This window comes from Paracoccidioides brasiliensis (assembly GCF_000150735.1).
Source record: "Paracoccidioides brasiliensis Pb18 unplaced genomic scaffold supercont2.5, whole genome shotgun sequence".
In the NCBI taxonomy this organism is placed as follows: domain Eukaryota; kingdom Fungi; phylum Ascomycota; class Eurotiomycetes; order Onygenales; family Ajellomycetaceae; genus Paracoccidioides; species Paracoccidioides brasiliensis.
Window position 1 is genome coordinate 1,670,518 of NW_011371362.1, and position 16,606 is coordinate 1,687,123.

At 45.3% G+C, this 16,606-nt stretch overlaps 5 protein-coding genes across 5 annotated transcripts; 2 read left to right on the forward strand and 3 right to left on the reverse strand.

The window, feature by feature from the left end:
- Nucleotides 1–214: 214 nt before the first annotated feature.
- Nucleotides 215–1,983, forward strand: PADG_04981 (uncharacterized protein; the record flags this gene model as incomplete). Its single annotated transcript, XM_010762159.1, has 3 exons — nucleotides 215–288; nucleotides 445–978; nucleotides 1,050–1,983. The coding sequence occupies 3 exons, from the start codon at nucleotides 215–217 to the stop codon at nucleotides 1,981–1,983; spliced, it is 1,542 nt and encodes a 513-aa protein (XP_010760461.1).
- A 539-nt stretch (nucleotides 1,984–2,522) lies between these two features.
- On the reverse strand, nucleotides 2,523–3,921 carry PADG_11855 (uncharacterized protein; the record flags this gene model as incomplete). The annotated part of the gene is made up of 5 exons (XM_010762269.1): nucleotides 2,523–2,800; nucleotides 2,856–3,260; nucleotides 3,330–3,451; nucleotides 3,508–3,744; nucleotides 3,833–3,921. 5 exons carry the CDS (start codon nucleotides 3,919–3,921, stop codon nucleotides 2,523–2,525), a joined length of 1,131 nt encoding a protein of 376 aa, XP_010760571.1.
- A 498-nt stretch (nucleotides 3,922–4,419) lies between these two features.
- Nucleotides 4,420–5,698, reverse strand: PADG_11856 (uncharacterized protein; the record flags this gene model as incomplete). The annotated part of the gene is made up of 3 exons (XM_010762270.1): nucleotides 4,420–4,725; nucleotides 4,829–5,402; nucleotides 5,454–5,698. The coding sequence occupies 3 exons, from the start codon at nucleotides 5,696–5,698 to the stop codon at nucleotides 4,420–4,422; spliced, it is 1,125 nt and encodes a 374-aa protein (XP_010760572.1).
- A 529-nt stretch (nucleotides 5,699–6,227) lies between these two features.
- PADG_04983 (cleavage polyadenylation factor subunit FIP1) lies at nucleotides 6,228–7,484 on the forward strand (the record flags this gene model as incomplete). Its single annotated transcript, XM_010762160.1, has 3 exons — nucleotides 6,228–6,407; nucleotides 6,474–6,520; nucleotides 6,587–7,484. The coding sequence occupies 3 exons, from the start codon at nucleotides 6,228–6,230 to the stop codon at nucleotides 7,482–7,484; spliced, it is 1,125 nt and encodes a 374-aa protein (XP_010760462.1).
- A 5,054-nt stretch (nucleotides 7,485–12,538) lies between these two features.
- PADG_04985 (uncharacterized protein) lies at nucleotides 12,539–15,542 on the reverse strand (the record flags this gene model as incomplete). Its single annotated transcript, XM_010762161.1, has 2 exons — nucleotides 12,539–14,836; nucleotides 14,895–15,542. The coding sequence occupies 2 exons, from the start codon at nucleotides 15,540–15,542 to the stop codon at nucleotides 12,539–12,541; spliced, it is 2,946 nt and encodes a 981-aa protein (XP_010760463.1).
- Between the last annotated feature and the right edge of the window lie 1,064 nt (nucleotides 15,543–16,606).

The following is a 16,606-nucleotide window of genomic DNA, read 5'->3' on the forward strand; positions in this document are numbered from 1 at the left end:
AATATCGAGCCTCGGCGAAACTTTCCTCCTGTGAGAGCCAAACTGCGACGATTTTCCAAAGCCGCGGAAAAACAAACAGCTTCGATCTGTCGCATCATCGCATATTTAACTCCTTAGTTTCTCTCTTCTACCCAGCATCCCACTGCTACTCATTAAAACGAGATTGGAACTTTTCTTTATTGAGGTCCATCCTTAGTTTGACTTGCAAACAACCATGTTTGCAGCACAAACATCCTCACCCTCTACTACAGGGTTGACCGTGAATACGTCCTCTGCAAACTCTTTGTTGTAAGTAGACTGCAAAAACGTCCTCCCGTCACTTTCCCTTTTTCTACAAGTTATGCTAGCTGTTATGATTCGTGTTCACCTGTGGCTGGAGTGGTTCTCCCAGGAAGTTTTGTGGTTGAGATACCTCCAATGTCGTCGATGAAATGTTGTACGAAGGAAACGAAAGGAAGCAGAGGAAGATAAGAACCTTGCTCAATTAAGGGTGCTTGAGGCTTACTATCAAACTCTTCACATTAGTGGCACGAATACTACGAGTGCACCCGTAACCTCGTCCGGTGGCAGTTTATTTGGCGCCACCGCGCCATCACAACCAGCACAATCTGGAGGGTTGTTCTCAAGTCTGGTTACCCAGAACCAGGAGCAGCGGAAACCAGCTGGATCAAGCCTGTTTGGAGGTAACACTCAGCAAACGCAACAGAGCTCTGGGAGCATTTTCAGAGGATTCGGGTCGGGAAACACAGAACAGCAAACTGGAACAGGGGAAAGTTCACTTTTTGGGGCTGGCACTCAGCAGCAACAGCAACCTCAGCAGACGGGGAGCTTGTTTGGTGGTGCGCAGCAAAAACCAGCTACTGGTGACAGCTCCCTCTTTGGCGGAGCTACATCTACCTCTCAACCGCACACCACCCCACCTCTTTTTGGGGGAATTGGACAGACCTCTGGCACTTCTACCATGGGAGGGGGATTACTGTGAGTAGTCTTTCCGGCCGATACGGACATCTATTTGTTGTTGTGTATTTACTAACTACATCCTTTCATAGTAATACCTCTCAGACTCAACAACAACAGTCCCAGCAAGCAACATCGCTGTTTGGCAACCGAAATACAACCACACAACCAGACCAGCGACCAGCCAGCTCAACCGTCCAAGGCGTCAAAATTGACGTCTCAAACCTCGTCCCAACCACCAAGTTCGAGAGCTGCAACGAAGAGCTAAAGAAGGAAATCGAAGCCATAGACACCTTCATCTTGAACCAAATACGCATGTGCAACGAAGTCTCCGACATTCTCCCCAAAATCTCATCCCAAGGCACCTTCGTGCCCAATGACGTTGACTTCATCCAAAACAAACTGGACACTCTCCAAGAAGCCCTAGAAAATGACGCCAGGGGTATCGAAAACGTCCGCAACCTAGTTGTCCGGGATGCGGGGGAAGCTAAGCTTGCTTTCCGTGCTCTCGACACCCTTCTCCTACCCCTCCAATACCAGCCCACGCCAGCGGACAGATGGCTCTCCACCAATCCGCAAACCCAAGCCATGCCAGGCCGCTCACTGCGCTCCAGCCTAAGCGCGCGCCACATGCTCGCCCTCCCCGAAGATGCAGAGGCAGACACAAGTCTCGTGTCGACAAGTGGCCCAACAAATCTGGTCGATTACTTCTCCCAGCGCACGGATGATATGAACACGGTTGTTTTGCGGTATAAGAATAACCTGAAAGAGATTGAGGATCATCTCCGCGGTGTTGAGGCGTCGCTTAATCAGCAGATTAGTGATTTGTCGTCTAGGAGTCGGGATGGGGGAGGCCAGTCGCACGCGCCTGTGTCTAGGGTTAGTGAGCTTGCTGCGACGCTGGGGGATGTGGAGACAGCTATCCTTGGTGTTGCGGGGAGGGTTGGGGGTGTTAGGGAGGAGGTTCAGGAACTTTTACTTGGGCCTTTGGGTACGCGTGGGAATGGGATGACGAATGGATGGTAATGGTGGAAAACAGTTAGATAGACATGACTTTTGCTTGTTTTCTTATGCGAATCCCTTGTACTATTTGGTATTTTCTGTGTTGGTTTGTATGCCTTGATCTATTTTGAAGGTCTCATACTTTTGCAATTGATTCCTAGACGGATTGCTTGGAGTTACAAGGGGTTTATTTGAGGATAGGTTTTGAGCTTTATCGTGGATGGAAGATTGATAATAATGAATTTTTTGTTACGAAATTTTGCGAATATCACAATCTCCTTGAGCGACGATTAATATATATATGTTTATCATACCTCCTGTGTAATACTGACTGCACCAAATGTGATTGAGGGACGAATGCCTTTCGATATGTAAGGGGTGAAATCGTCTAAAATGTTTGAGTGAAAGGGTAGTAAAAACAAGGAAGCAAAAATGGGACGTGTGATGACCGTTGTTCTTATATATACAGGGAATGTTACTCGTCAGTGTAACAATATATGTAGTTATATATATATAAAAATGCTGGTTTTCATGAACGCAAGGGGCCAACTCCCAATATGAGTTCATGTCCCGAACATGCCAGATCGGGGATCAGAAAGTTGGAGTGAGGATTCTGATGGACGGCCAATTTTGATTCCTGCATTTAGATCGTAATTGTCGGAGCCATTGAGAGAAAATCTGTTGTCAACTGCCTCAGATGTAAATCGCTGTGGGACGGGGAAACTCTGTTTATTGGTTATGTAATCCTGGTGCGGGCGCCCCTGATATTCTGCTCTGTGTGAAGAACGTGGAGCCCCAAGAAGCCTCGTCCGATGCTGAGGCGTAGATGGTGGCATGTTTGCTGGAAGAATGTTAGACGGAACAAGTAGAATAAAACAGAAAAATTATACACATACTAGAGCGAAAAGATGGTGGTATACCGCTTGGTGGTGGCATTGCTGCGGAATCTACGCCATTTTTGGTAGCTGTTCTACTCCCACTTCTTTGATGCCGGTGAAGTTGTTCGATACCCATATTGGTTGTGGGATACCGGGAGGGACTCCGTCGAGGGGATGTTGCGAGAGAGGTCAATGGGCGAAACAAGTCCTCTGTGCTCGAGTTTGATTTTGACCCTCCTCCCAGGGACTCGAGAACCTGTGTGACTGAATCAGATGCCGCTGTCTGAATCTGTGGTCTCATAGCTCTACTCTTTAAAAGGTTGTAGAGATTTGTTACTTGGGCGTGCTTCTTGCACTTTTCCCGATAGATATCCACTAGCTCGTGATTCTTTTTCTGCAGCTGCTCTTGACCTATTTGCATCTCTGAAGATTTGCAATTTCCCATTAACAAACGATTCGACGTAACTAAGGACGACGACAGAGGGAGCGTACCAGATAAGCGGTTTTGGAGGTTTGATATTTCAGAATTTGCATCGTGAATCACCTTGTCCATCTGTTGGTTAAGGGCACTGTATTTCTCCGTCAAACTCTTGCCGAGATATTCTTGATAGAAGCTGGTCTGAAGTTAGCTCCCTCGGAAAGAGATATATATTAGGGTGGGTAAGCGTACATTTCCTGGGCGGACTGATATGTCCAGAATGCCAACGCACGCCCAGCACACTCCATTATCGTATGGGGGTCAAGTCCACTCAATACGCTAGTTTTGTAGTCCTCACTGGGGGTAAGAACGGTGGCAACTGCATCGTCAGGGTTGACCAAACTGGCGCTACAGGCAGGGCACTGCCGTTCAGATGTTGTTGGGCGCGATAGCCCCAGGATGTCAGCACATTGAAGGCAGAAGATATGGCTAATCAAAATAAGCAATTATTCAATTAATTTCCTGCCATTGGCCTGTCCCCGTCTAAGGGTAGTTGGTGGAGGGGGGGGTGACGAACGAGCAAGTAGTCACCACAGCCCTCTCATTCAACGTTACTCTGCACTTTAAAGAGTTGCAGCGGAGACAAAAGTCCAAAGCTTGAGCCATGACGGAAGATAGAACACACCATTTCAAGTTGACAAGCCAAATGCAAGCAGCCACAAGCCACTGGAAAGACACTGCATTTGTATACCTAGATACATCTCAAGTGTATCAAGCGTCGATGAAACGAATGAAGTTGAAGAGTTTTGAAGAACAAACAAAAAAAAGCCGAAGTCGCAGAGTTGTGGATTACCCGATTAGGAAACCACGGCGGAGGAGCCGCCCTCTGGGGGAAAGTGGGAAAAGGGAAGGCACTGTATATGTTTGTTTGGGAAGGAGTGACTCTGATTAGTACACGCCTGACTTTTGCTGTGTTGACTGCCTAGAGGCAACTGGATATAAACAAAACAGACAGACATCATATATTTATAGTACGACACTGACACCAACCTTGGAGCTGCTGGAGTCCGGTCGTTAAAACACAAAATCCATATGTACGCCAATAATGTCCCGCCCATCCAACCGCATATTCTGAAAAACGCCGAGGGGAAGACACCATATACCCTAGAAAAAAAAAGCGTTGCCTTTGTTATCCCTTCTGATACTCCCCATCTTCTTTACGAACTCCTCTCCAGGCTCATATTCTCGCCAGAGACTCGCTGGAAATATGTGCTTGTTTCGCTCAAACCACCTCCGGTCAACAACCTTGGTAAAGGTGGGATCCATGTCCCCCCCTTCAAGCTGGGGTGGCTGTGATTCCGGATCATCGCTAGGTTCTGGCGGAGCAGTATTGGTGTAATCAAATAGTAACCCACCAGCTTTGGTAAAACTCGGGACTCGATTCGCGATAAAGTAGTAGAGCTCATAATGCTTTATATAGACCCAAAACAAAAGTTAATGTTAGTAGTTTGCGAAGGCAAGCCAAAAAGAGGATTAACGAACGGAGGAAAAGAAACGGGATCGGAGCACATACATGTGGAATAATTACGTTCCCTCGAACACACATTAAATCGTCTACACCCACCCTCGCCCACTCTCTGCGGTGGTCTTTTCGACCTCTCCCAGACCTCCCACCCCCACCAGCACCTCCAATCCCCAGTTCTGCGGCTACCTTCCGACAGCGCTCAAGGAAAACCCATATCGGATCACCCTTCTTGACCTTCACAGTCCCTACAGGGATGTTCGTTCCATCGTAAAAGACGAACGGTATCAATATCTCAGTCGCTTTTACCTTTTCTTGCAGTGCCAGGAATTCCCGCCGGAGAGCATCTCGCGTTTGCGCTTCGGCCTCTCGGGCTGACTTTGTGACGACTTTCGGAGGAGGTATGGATAGATTTGGATTGGGCGCTATTCGTCGCGTGGGTGGTTTTGGGCTGCCTTCCGCGGGGGTTTTGGATGGTGATTTGCCATCACTGGTGTTGGGGGTTAGAGCGGTGGAAGATTCTACCCCCTCTTCCACCTCATCATCACCAAAAGATAATTTGCTCTTCGCGAAATGGCCCAGCTTCTTCTTTTTCCTTTTGGGAAATAGTTGGGCAGACTCGGCCCTGTACTTCGTCTGTTAGCTCTAATCTTCTTGCATCCTGGTGCAAACTTACCCGTCAGTTGTTTCTCCACCAGAAGGGGTGCCACTTCTGGAATTCCCCTGAACAAACCTCCCAAGAGATTTGTCATGCGCCTCCCGTTCCTTTTGTTCAAGAACCTCAGCTCGTCGTTTCCGGAAGTCTGAGAGGTGAACGAGGCCAACCGTTTGCGATTTCAGTAAGTCTTCGGCGGAAGCTGTCTGGTTCACAAACGAACGGGGGGTCGACGTTCGACTTTGAGGATCTGAAGGCGGTGCCATTCCATGTAAGTAGCAGGTGGCCACACCTCTAGAACACGAGTTTCTTTTTCTTTTTCTTTTTCTTTTTCTTTTCTTCTTCTTCTTCTTCTTCTTCTCCGTAGTTGGTTGTTTATCGCAAATTAAATGACATGCAAGAGCTCGCAACCTTGGAAGCCTCTCCGAGGAAGATAAAATGTATCACGTGATCCTGATTTGGCAGCTTGGTGGGAGATTGGCGACCCATAAATTAGAATGAAAGATCTAAATATTTGCTTTATTTACCTTGATCGTATCTTTAAACTATCTCTATTGGAATTGATACTCCTAGTACAATTTATTCTGATCTGTTCAATACTCCGGTTGGTGAAGCCGACCATCTCTCCCCCTTTATTACGACTTTTCTTCAACTTTCGCAAGCAGCAAGACTTTAAGCGCACAGCTTCGTGCCTTTCAAGCTCCAAGCTCTGAGCAAACCGAGTTCCGTACAACACGCGCCCGATATCATATCTCCCTAAAAGTTTACCAATTCCAAGCTTTTGTAGTGGCAATAATGGAAGAAGACGATGACGGACTCTACGATCCCACTGATGCTGTTCCCACCACTGAAACCCCAAAGGACGCGGATGCAAACGCTAGCGGAACAACCACAGTAACGGAAACAGAGGTCGGGGGTCAAGGGCAGGAAGAAGAGGAAGATGAAGAGGAAGAGGAAGAGGAGGATGAAGATGATGTTTGTTTCCCAGACAATCTATGTGTTTCTTTTTTTTCCGCCCGGGAATAACTAATCGAGCTGTAGGATGATTTCAAAATCATAACCGATGCCCCCACAGAAGCCATAATTGAGTAAGTTCTCATGAGAACATGTGATTTTTATTTTGGTCTATCACGCGCTTACAGATAATAACACAGGCAACCTCAACCTCCTAGACATTCCATTCTTCGAAATGAATCACTACGGCCCTCGTCAGTCGAAGCCATAAGCGCCCCTAAAGCTTCTACTCCATCAGTCGTCCCGAAATCTGAAACACCCACTCTTCCTCCTGCTGTAGCTGTTAGGCCTGCTGCAACTCAGAAACCGGGCTCAGCATATCCTCCCCAGCACACCTCAACTATCGACGTCAATGCAAACCCAGTCCACCCGACGACCGGCAAGCCCATATTGTCTACAGATCTGGATGCCGATTTCCCCACAGAAAATGACAAACCGTGGCGAAGGCCCGGATCAGACATGACGGACTACTTCAACTATGGCTTTGACGAATTTACCTGGGCGAGCTACTGTCTAAAACAACAGGCACTGCGAAAGGACGTGGTCGACCAGAAAAAGCAAATGGATGAGATGCACGCTTTCCTTGGTGCCGGTCTTCCAGGCCTTCCAGGTTCTGCGCCAGCACCAGGGCCAGGTCCAGGGACACCAAACGTTGTACCTGGAGGGGGCACCCCGGGCCCAGGCCCTGGCCCTCCGCAAGTCACTGGTCCCCCTCCAAACGCAATGCCTGGGATGCCTCCTGGGATGCCCGAGATGTCGCAGGAAATGATGCAGGGGATGTTTACGAGCATGATGGCACAGGGGTTGGATCCTACTTCAATGGATCCAATGACCTTTATGCAACATGCACAGGCAATGATGGGAGGGGGCCAACCTGGCCCTGGTCAGGGAGGTCCGCCAGGTGGACAGCCGGGTTTTGGTGGGCAGCCTCCAGGACAGTTTGGGGTACCAGGCGGGGGCCAGCCACAGATGGGGTACGGCGGATACGAGCAGCGGGGCGGAGGATTTGTCAGAGGGAAGGGCGGGAGAAGATGGTGACTTTGTTCAAGATGATTTCATCTTTGCTGGCTGGCTTTTTGTGGGCTGGCACTGTATTTCTCTTGTTTTTATGCTGATTTCGATTTGGTTTGGGGCATTCTGGGCGTTGTTCTCCCGCCAAATAAACTATCAATGGATTATGAAAGGAGATGTCTTCCGTGCACGATGAGAAGTAATTCTATTCTAGTCGACAAGAAATACATGTACATGTAGCTATCCCTATTGACGCGAGCACGCTGTATTTCAAGAGAATTCTTTGTCCAACAGCTCGTCCCGTACTTGAATTTGGGGGAGTTTGCATTGTTTGCACAGGAGCTGCATATTTATGCGCTAAACAGTATTGGGCCAAGATCTGTTCTCGTCCGGGTCTTGGCATTTCTTCTGGAAATTTCTCAGCAGGAAAAAGAAAAAAAAAAAAAAAAAACCACAGGGAATCAATTCTCCATCCTTCAACTCCTCCAGCAAGTCGTTGCATCCATTCGACGCAATCTGTTCCAATTTGTTACCATACATCTTCTTTGCGCTTCCCCAGTAGCAACTCGAATCCTCCCTTTCTCCCCTTTTTTCCTTCAACCATCGAAATGGTACGTTGTTCTTTTCCAAACGGAACCAAGCAGCAACTTTACCGGACTATCATTTGACTTTGTCCAACTCCCTTTTCTAACATAAATTGAACATCAATTAGGCACTCCGCAGCATCAAGAGTCTCGTCCCCCTTTTGGATCGTGTCCTTGTTCAAAGAATAAAAGCAGAATCGAAGACCGCCTCTGGCATCTTCCTCCCAGAGAGCGCCGTTAAAGAGCTTAACGAGGCCAAGGTCCTGGCTGTTGGGCCTGGTGCTCTTGACAAGAAGGGTAACCGAATTTCCATGTGTGTTTCTGTTGGCGACCGGGTTTTGATTCCTCAGGTATGTTCCACTCTTCTCGAGAATCAATACCCCTGGGAGTGGGGAAGGTGGAAGGAAATGAAGGCAAGCGTGGTCGGGTGATCCACGGACGTAGTTGATGAAAGGAATGATATAAGGAGTGTCAAATTAGTTGCTATACGAATGCTGATGACCTATTTTTGTTATCTGGTTATAGTATGGAGGCAGCCCTGTTAAGGTCGGCGAAGAAGAGTATTCTCTCTTCAGAGACTCTGAGTACGTTACACTCTGACCCATCTCCCACCCGGAATAGCTTTCCCTAATACAGAGGACACTTATAGGATTCTCGCGAAAATCAACGAGTCATAATACCACCGTTGAATGAAGCCCATCATACCCGCAACTGAAACTGTACATTATGTAATATCATGAATTTGGACTACAACCTATCGCACCCTAAAAATATATAAGAACCTTAGGGGGAGGTAGATGGAAGGGAACAGTTTTCTATCGGGAAGCTGGATATGTTGTCCTAGTGCTCTTGGAAGTAACATCGAAGATGTAGTCCCCATGTTGAACTCATGCGGTGCAGTTTGTTCTACCTGGCAATTGTTTCCCCCAGTGGTATCCAACCAGCCGTGCCTTTTCTATTTGTGATTTTTATATTTTGATACGTTCTAGCGCATCATATTCATGGTGTTTTTATCTTTGATATTTCCTTGTGTCTTTCAGCTGAAACATTCTTCTAAAATGTACGATCTCCTCTCAATCTCATTCCCCAAATTACGATTACACCCTCATTATTTTAGAACTAGAAAGTACCTTTGAAAATGTAGCCATTCAATTAGAATCTTTTGTCGGTAATTCGGGCATTCTTCATTTTCATCCGATCAAAGTTTGGGCGTAACTGTACAATTACGAAGTCCTCTCCTGCGAACATCTACTATCCTTGCCAGAGGCCTATTGCAAACCACCTTTGAAAATAATGAATTATTCTTGTGATGTCATCTATGCCCTGTTCAAAAGTGACAACCAATAGAGACTACACCTAGTCCGTTTTTTACGCCCTGTGCATATCCAAAAGGGGAAATGGGGCTTCCGAGCAAGAAGTTTATGAATAACATAGAGCGTTCTGAGTACAGAGCAATAGGTAATCATGAATGTGGAAACGGTGCAAAACCCCTGGAATGTGCTCCAAATATCTGCTTGTTCGTATGTCGGTTTCTCTCCAAATATGTACACATAAACATATGACACCAATACGCAGTAGTCTTCATGTTTACTGGTTCATGCGCGAGCAATTGCAGCTCCCTCAAGTAGTTATCCCTGTTGGTACCTCCATTGGATACATTGAAATCAAAAAAAGGATTAAAAAATATTAAGAAATACAAATTCAGGTAAGAGAACAATGGCTTTCCTCTGGTAGTTGGAAGCAGGACTGTTGGCCATCAGGCCATCTTTAACTAGCCGCCAGAATGCCAATGTTTGCCGCCGCACAGCAGGTCGTCCAATTTAAGTTCGGCTGCTCTAACGTAATCAACCACCCAACGCCCGTTTACACCCAACGCCCGCTCAAATCTTCATTTTTCATTCATCTTTAACCACCCACAACATGCACCACGAAGCAGTTATACAAGCCGCGATTGATGATTTGAACGCGCAATTAACGCCTAATTACACTGAGACCGCTAAAAAATATGGAATCAGCTGATATATGTTGTCAAGGCGTTATAGAGGCGTTCAAATGTCAAGAAAGGAAGCAAGCTCTATCCACTGCAAAGCTCTCACTGATTCGCAAGAAAAACAGCTCCTTTTTCATATCAATTGATTGGCAGATCGCGGTTTCCCTTGTACGCCCCAAATCCTTCATAATCTCGTTGTTGATATTCTAAAAGCACCTATTGAAGTCAACTGGGTGGCTCAGTTCTGCAAGCGCCACAAGGATGTGATCAAGTCACTCTATCTGTGAAATATTGATCAAAAACACAAGATTGCAGACAATTCTGCATACTTCAAGCATTATTTTGATCTTGTAATAGATTTCTTTCTTATACTGCTTTTTTAATTCTCATCTTGCTAATTTATCTTAATTTTTCAGCTGCAGGCAAAAATCACGAAATACAACCTTGAACCTGCGAATATCTACAACTTTGATGAGAAAGGATTCCTATTAGGATTCATTCACACCCTCAAACGTATTGTATCGATTAATTCGCTCAAATCGGGCCGTATGATAGGTGCCAGCCAGGATGGCAGTCGAGAATTCATAACACTACTTGCCTCAATTTGCGCAGATGGAACTTCGCTCCCACCTGCTCTCATATATCAAGGGGAATCAAGAGATATGCAAGATACTTGGCTCGAAGATTTTGATAGTGAAAAGGATCATGCCTACTTCACTGCTTCAGAAAATGGGTGGAGCAATGATGAATATGGGTTAACATGGTTAAAGAAGATCTTTGAACCTCTTACAAAAAAGAAGGCAGGCCGCGGATATAGACTTCTTATATTGGATGGCCACTTATCCCATGTTAATATGGCATTCATCAATTACGCAGATTGGAATCGAATTCTACATGCTGTCTTTCCTCCCCATTCTACACACTGATTACAGCCACTAGATGTTGGGATATTTGGACCATTGGGTAAATCATATTCCAAACAACTGAATGAACAAATGAGAACTGGAATGGGATTCATACGCACTACAAAGAGGTCTTTTTGTCAGCTTTTTGACACTGCGTGGAAGGAGGCAGTTACATCTTCAAATATTGAAGCTGCATTTGCTGCTACTGGCCTACATCCATTCGATCCGGAACGCGTTCTTAAAAAGCTTCAAATACGACCTTGCACCCCCCCCGACGCAATATATCAACCAAGAACACCTACTTCTATTGTTGGCCTGCGGAAATTGGTGAAGCAAGTCAAGCAACAGCAGCATCAAATATCTAATGATCTCAACTGGGTGATCCGTGCAGGGAAAATCTTGCTCTTGATAAAGAGGTTCTTTTAATAGAGAATCGGCAGCTTCAAAAAGCTCTTAATCAAGAGAGGAGACGTCGCAAGCGTGGCAGGGCAATGGGGTTGCTAGATCCCTTGAATCCATCATTGGCGCAGTTCTTTTGCCGGCAAAGGTGCAGAGCATCCGCGAGAATTTGGCGGCCTCAGAGGTTGCCAAAAAGGATGAGCAAGCTCGTAAGGAGGATGCAAAGCTGCAACGCACTATTCTTAAGGAACAGAAGGAGGCAGATATCATCCAGCAGAGGATGGAGCGGGAGGCAGCTCGCCAGGCCACAAAACAGCAAAAGGAAATGGATAAGGCCGCAAGAGCTGCTCAACGGCAGATCGACAAGGAGCTTAGAGATGAGAAAAAGGCTCAGGATCAAAAAGAAAAGGAAGAATGAGCTGCCGTACGGCTACAATCACAATTGAATAAGAAGATGATTGAAGAATTCAAAAATCACCTTACTAATCTGGAAAGTAGACCCTTGATTTCGCAAAGAGTGGCTAAATCGCGTTTTCAGAGCCCTGCCAGGGTGTCCACGGATCCACTGCCAGAGGGATATGACGATATTGCAATCTCTACTGGTTTAATGACTGCTTGCTCACTGAATCTGCCTCCACCCAAGATTTCATGTTCTGGGCGAGTTATTAAGCCAAACAAATGTTTACTGAATTAGCTATATATTTTTATATGTAATTTTCTATATATATTTTCATCCTATAATATATCATCTTAAAATCTAATTGTGTTGTTGAAATAATGTTGAAAATATTTCATCATAGTGATGGCGAAATGGCGGGCGTTGGGTGTAAACGGGCGTTGGGTGGTGGATTACGTTAACTAAACTGTTTCTGTGAGCCCCTACGAAAATAAACTTTTAAGCCCCCTCGAGAGTTTATTTGTCTTGTTCGTTCTAACAGTTAATCTTTAAAAAGATTCAATCATCGATAATTTTTAATATATTCGCTGATATTTTATACTCTAATCCTCTACTTGAAGTTAAGGATAAGAAGATAGAGTAGGAGCTGGAAATTCTCAACAATTCTCCGTTGCATGTAATTTATGGTTTGGCGGAAACAAATAATCTACGTTGTAATATGCAGATTAATTTCATTACTGTGTTCGGAGTGATGCCATATTTGAATAATATAGCCCATTAGCCCTTGTGAATTCCACTTTACAATTTCACCGCTCCTCAACGCCTAGTCTTCGTTCCACACGTTCTAAGACACGTTGACCGAATATGGGCGCAAATATACGCTTTCTTTCTAAGGGATTCATACCAACAAAGCGGGCGAGCGCTTTGTGCATATCTAAAGTCCCTTTGGTTGGAAAATTCATCAAGAAACTTCTATCGTACCCTAAATCGTCTCCGGTCTTCCTCTCCTCAAAGGGATAAAACAGTGCCATAAGTGCTGCAAACGGATTCAAGCCCATCTGGCGAAGAAGAAGCTCGTGAGGTGAGGCATCTCCCACCGAGAAAGCCTGGTTGGATTCGCCTCTCCCGGTGATAGGGTTGGCAGGGGACCATCGGGAAGAAACATGATATCGGTTTGCAGCGCTTACTAGCCAATTTGTTAAGTTGTTAGGGTCAGCCATGACGACGGAAACAGTTACTGTCGTAAAGTGGTTTAGGGAATCACAAAACGCCCTCAGCGAGTCAACAGCATTCATGGTGCTAACGTTCATTCCTATTTCTGAGGCGTGTTGCTTCGGGCTATTTATTTGGTTGCAAATAATAACATATAATTCCTCATATAAAAGACAAACGTTGGAAATGCGCTGGCGAATGGGAGAATTCAGTTCATGTACAATTCCCTGATGATGTGGTTGGTGGCCCGGCAGATATTTTTGAAGTATATCTTGAGTGGTGGTTAAAATAACGCCTGCAGCTGGTGAAATTGATATATCTGCTATTTGAGGTTCATCGCTTGGTGAATCGGTAGAATGACCTTGAACTTGCGAAAACAATTGTGGATGACGAGGACTCGCCGCTTTAGAATCACGGAAAAATAAATGACATGGTGGGAACAATGATTCAAGATTGTGGATTATCGCTCGATGAGTTTGGAGAAGTGAGGTAGATATCACAAATGTTAATGCTCCTAGAGGCGCAATCGTGCTTGGAAAGGCTAATGTGGGTATGGAAGTAGCATGAGAGCCTAACTGAGTGGACCTTTCCAGCAGATGAGCACCAATCCCGGGACTCAGGGTACCTGATGCCGAAACCGGCAATTCCGGTGGAGCTGGGTGGGAAAAATATGGACACACATCTGGACGGGAAGCCCTAAGGTTGTGACCACGAACTTCCATAAAATTCGAAAGAGAATCTAGAGGTGAAATTTTGGAAAATCGCGTTCTTTCAGCTCGCCGATTTTCCACATCCAGTCTAATATTTGAAAAATTCTGGGAACCTGCTCGCTTTTGGGAAACTCCTCCTAAATTATTTGCATGCTGATATTGGGGACAACTTCTTTTTGGTTCATTTATAGCAGTAAATAGGGCATGTCTTACGATTGATGAAACCGGTCGTTCTATTTCCCTGCAAGCTCGTGACGGTTCCTCTTTGTCGTCTAGATTCGAAAGGCGAGAGTCATGAGGGAAATCTGGCATAAATTTCTCGACCTCGTCTTCCACACGGTTTAACAGATCGACTCTGCAATATAACCAGTCTAGTGCGTCCATTGGCCCAATATTTTCATTGACGTCCAGCCTCCGTAATTCCACTGCAAACGGTACCCATTTGAGATACTGTCCACGTTGATAATGGAAACTGTGGGACCCAATTAAATGTTCCTGTTTAACTTTAGAAATAAAGGCGTGATATAAATCCTTCAGTTCAGACTCCGATAGGCCGTTGATGAGAGGCCACGGTGGAAAAGTGTGTGGCGACTTAAGTATAGGCACCTCACATCGAGTGGAAATACCAATTCCCTTGATGAGCTCGTTTTTATGTTTGTAGTCAGTTATTTTCTTAGCTGCACTGGCAATTTCTTCGAGGCCATTCTCGACGAGGTCACCATTTTCAATTTCTATTTCGTCACAGGAACTCCATTCAGGGAGAACGCCAGATCTCGCCATGGCATTTGTAATTTCCTCATCATTTTCAGCGTATCTCTTTTTGGTCGATACGGGCGGAGCGATGGGAGTTTCAACCTTGAAATCTTTCATGCTATTCCTAACAAGAGGATCTAAAGATAGCTCTAAGGATGCTGCCTGTGGTGCTTTATTCGATATACCTGACAAGAGTTCTGGATATACACCGCCATTGGTACCCGTAAGAAACCCCCTGACTACGTCATGGGAGTTTCGTACGGGAGTAGCCTCAAGTTGTTGGCTCTCAATGTCTTGATATCCAGGCACCAGGGGGGTAATTGGCTCCGAGAGGATTTCTAGTTCTAGATAAGGGGAAGACGGGATAAATGGAGCTTTTGTTCGGTCCCTAGGTAAAAGTATCGGTGTTTGAGGGTCGATCTCTTTTCTCTGGTGCCGCAGTTAGACGTTTAACTATATTTTCCAAATTTGCATGATGCACACTAACCTTGCCGTAGCAGATAATCTCTTCATCTAACCAGTCATCGCTAGCCGGTTGCCTAGCCTTCAGAATCTGAACTTTGATCTCCTGAAGAAATATCAAGACCTCTTTTGTACAGTCCAGCTTTTCACCTTGGGAAATTTCTCGTAACTGCTTTGACTTGAGCCAAAATACTGCTGGAAACTTCAAACCTTCGTCATTCTCATCATTCACGTGTTCTAGTGGCAAGTTAATCTCAATGGCATGGAGTGAGATCTTTTGACGAAATGATTGCACATCAAGTTCATGATCTATCCGCAGCATTGGAGTATCCTCTTTCAAATTTCGAATTTGATAGAAGTCTGGTAGATATTCGTCTTCCCCATAACGATTCGCATTTGGCTCTTCATATTTCGATTCGGCGGTAGATTTAATAATAGATACTAAGAGGGGTGCGCTAGTCCAGCTAAAATCAAGCTTCTCCTTAGATATTGCTTTTATCTCAGAGTGGACACCTGATAGATCAATAGAAGGAATTTGGATTATATCATCAACAGAAGGGTCTATGTCTTCGACGGCCGGTTTGATAAACTGGGATGGGTCGAGAATACTGCTGTTGGCGATATTGTGAAAGCGAGCGTATTCGAGGAGAGATGGTTCTGATGCCGACGACATTGTTCAGATTTGGATAACGCAAAGAAACTATAATCTTCGTGCCACCTTCTGATCAACATATGAGATGAGCGAAACCCCAGAATCCCCATCACTATGTGTGCCATTGCTTGCAATCCATAACTGATGTAGTTGTAGAAGAGGATATCGGAGGAGGAAAAGATGTCGTCAAAACAAAGTCCACACGTGACTCCAAGATGCCCCTATTATTAATATGAGGCGGCTGCGTTATTCAACAAACAGCCATCAACTTTTCCAGTTGCAAGTATAAACGGAACAAAACTTGGGATACACCCAAGTCTTGACAAGCATCGCCTAGGGATCAGTAAAAGTTTTGTTCACAGAACATAGGAAAATTCCCCTCACTAACTGCTTCTTATGCGGCACAAGAAGGCGTGATAATCCCTCAGGTGAACAACTGGAATTAGATGAGCAGTTGGGATTGGGTGCATTCACTGCATGGATTTGCCAGCGAATGAAAGCATTCATCTGCGTTAGGAGTCTATGTGATGATGATGATGATGATATCAGGACTGCGAGATGCTCAATCAAAGCTAGGACCAAGGAATTAACGAATGAGAAAAGGAGAAGAAAACAAATGAATGCTGTGGAAAGAGATCAAAATAAGAATAACAAACATAACCGTAAGAGGCTCCAAGGAAAATTTTGTTCCATTAATTTTTTCAGTATGTATTCATCATCTTCTAGAATTAGTTCTCCATGGGTGACACAAGGGGTTTCCATGATCCCATAGGTATATGTATGCGGCCGTGGGCTACGCAATGGGTTCGTCATATGCGCGAAACTATTCCCCTTGCACCCAAAAACGTACGCAACAGATTAAGAGAAATAAGGAAGAAACATAACGTCAGGGTTACAATGCAAATATCAAACTGACATAAAGGACCAAACACCCGGTATACACACTGCGTAAGAAGCTAGGTTGGAAACGCCTTGGGAATATGATGGAATAATATGGACAAGAAAAAACATAAAAACGACGGTGGATGGCTCATACATATGCAAAAGAGGACGCTGACACAAGGGAAAAAGCAGTTAAATGATTT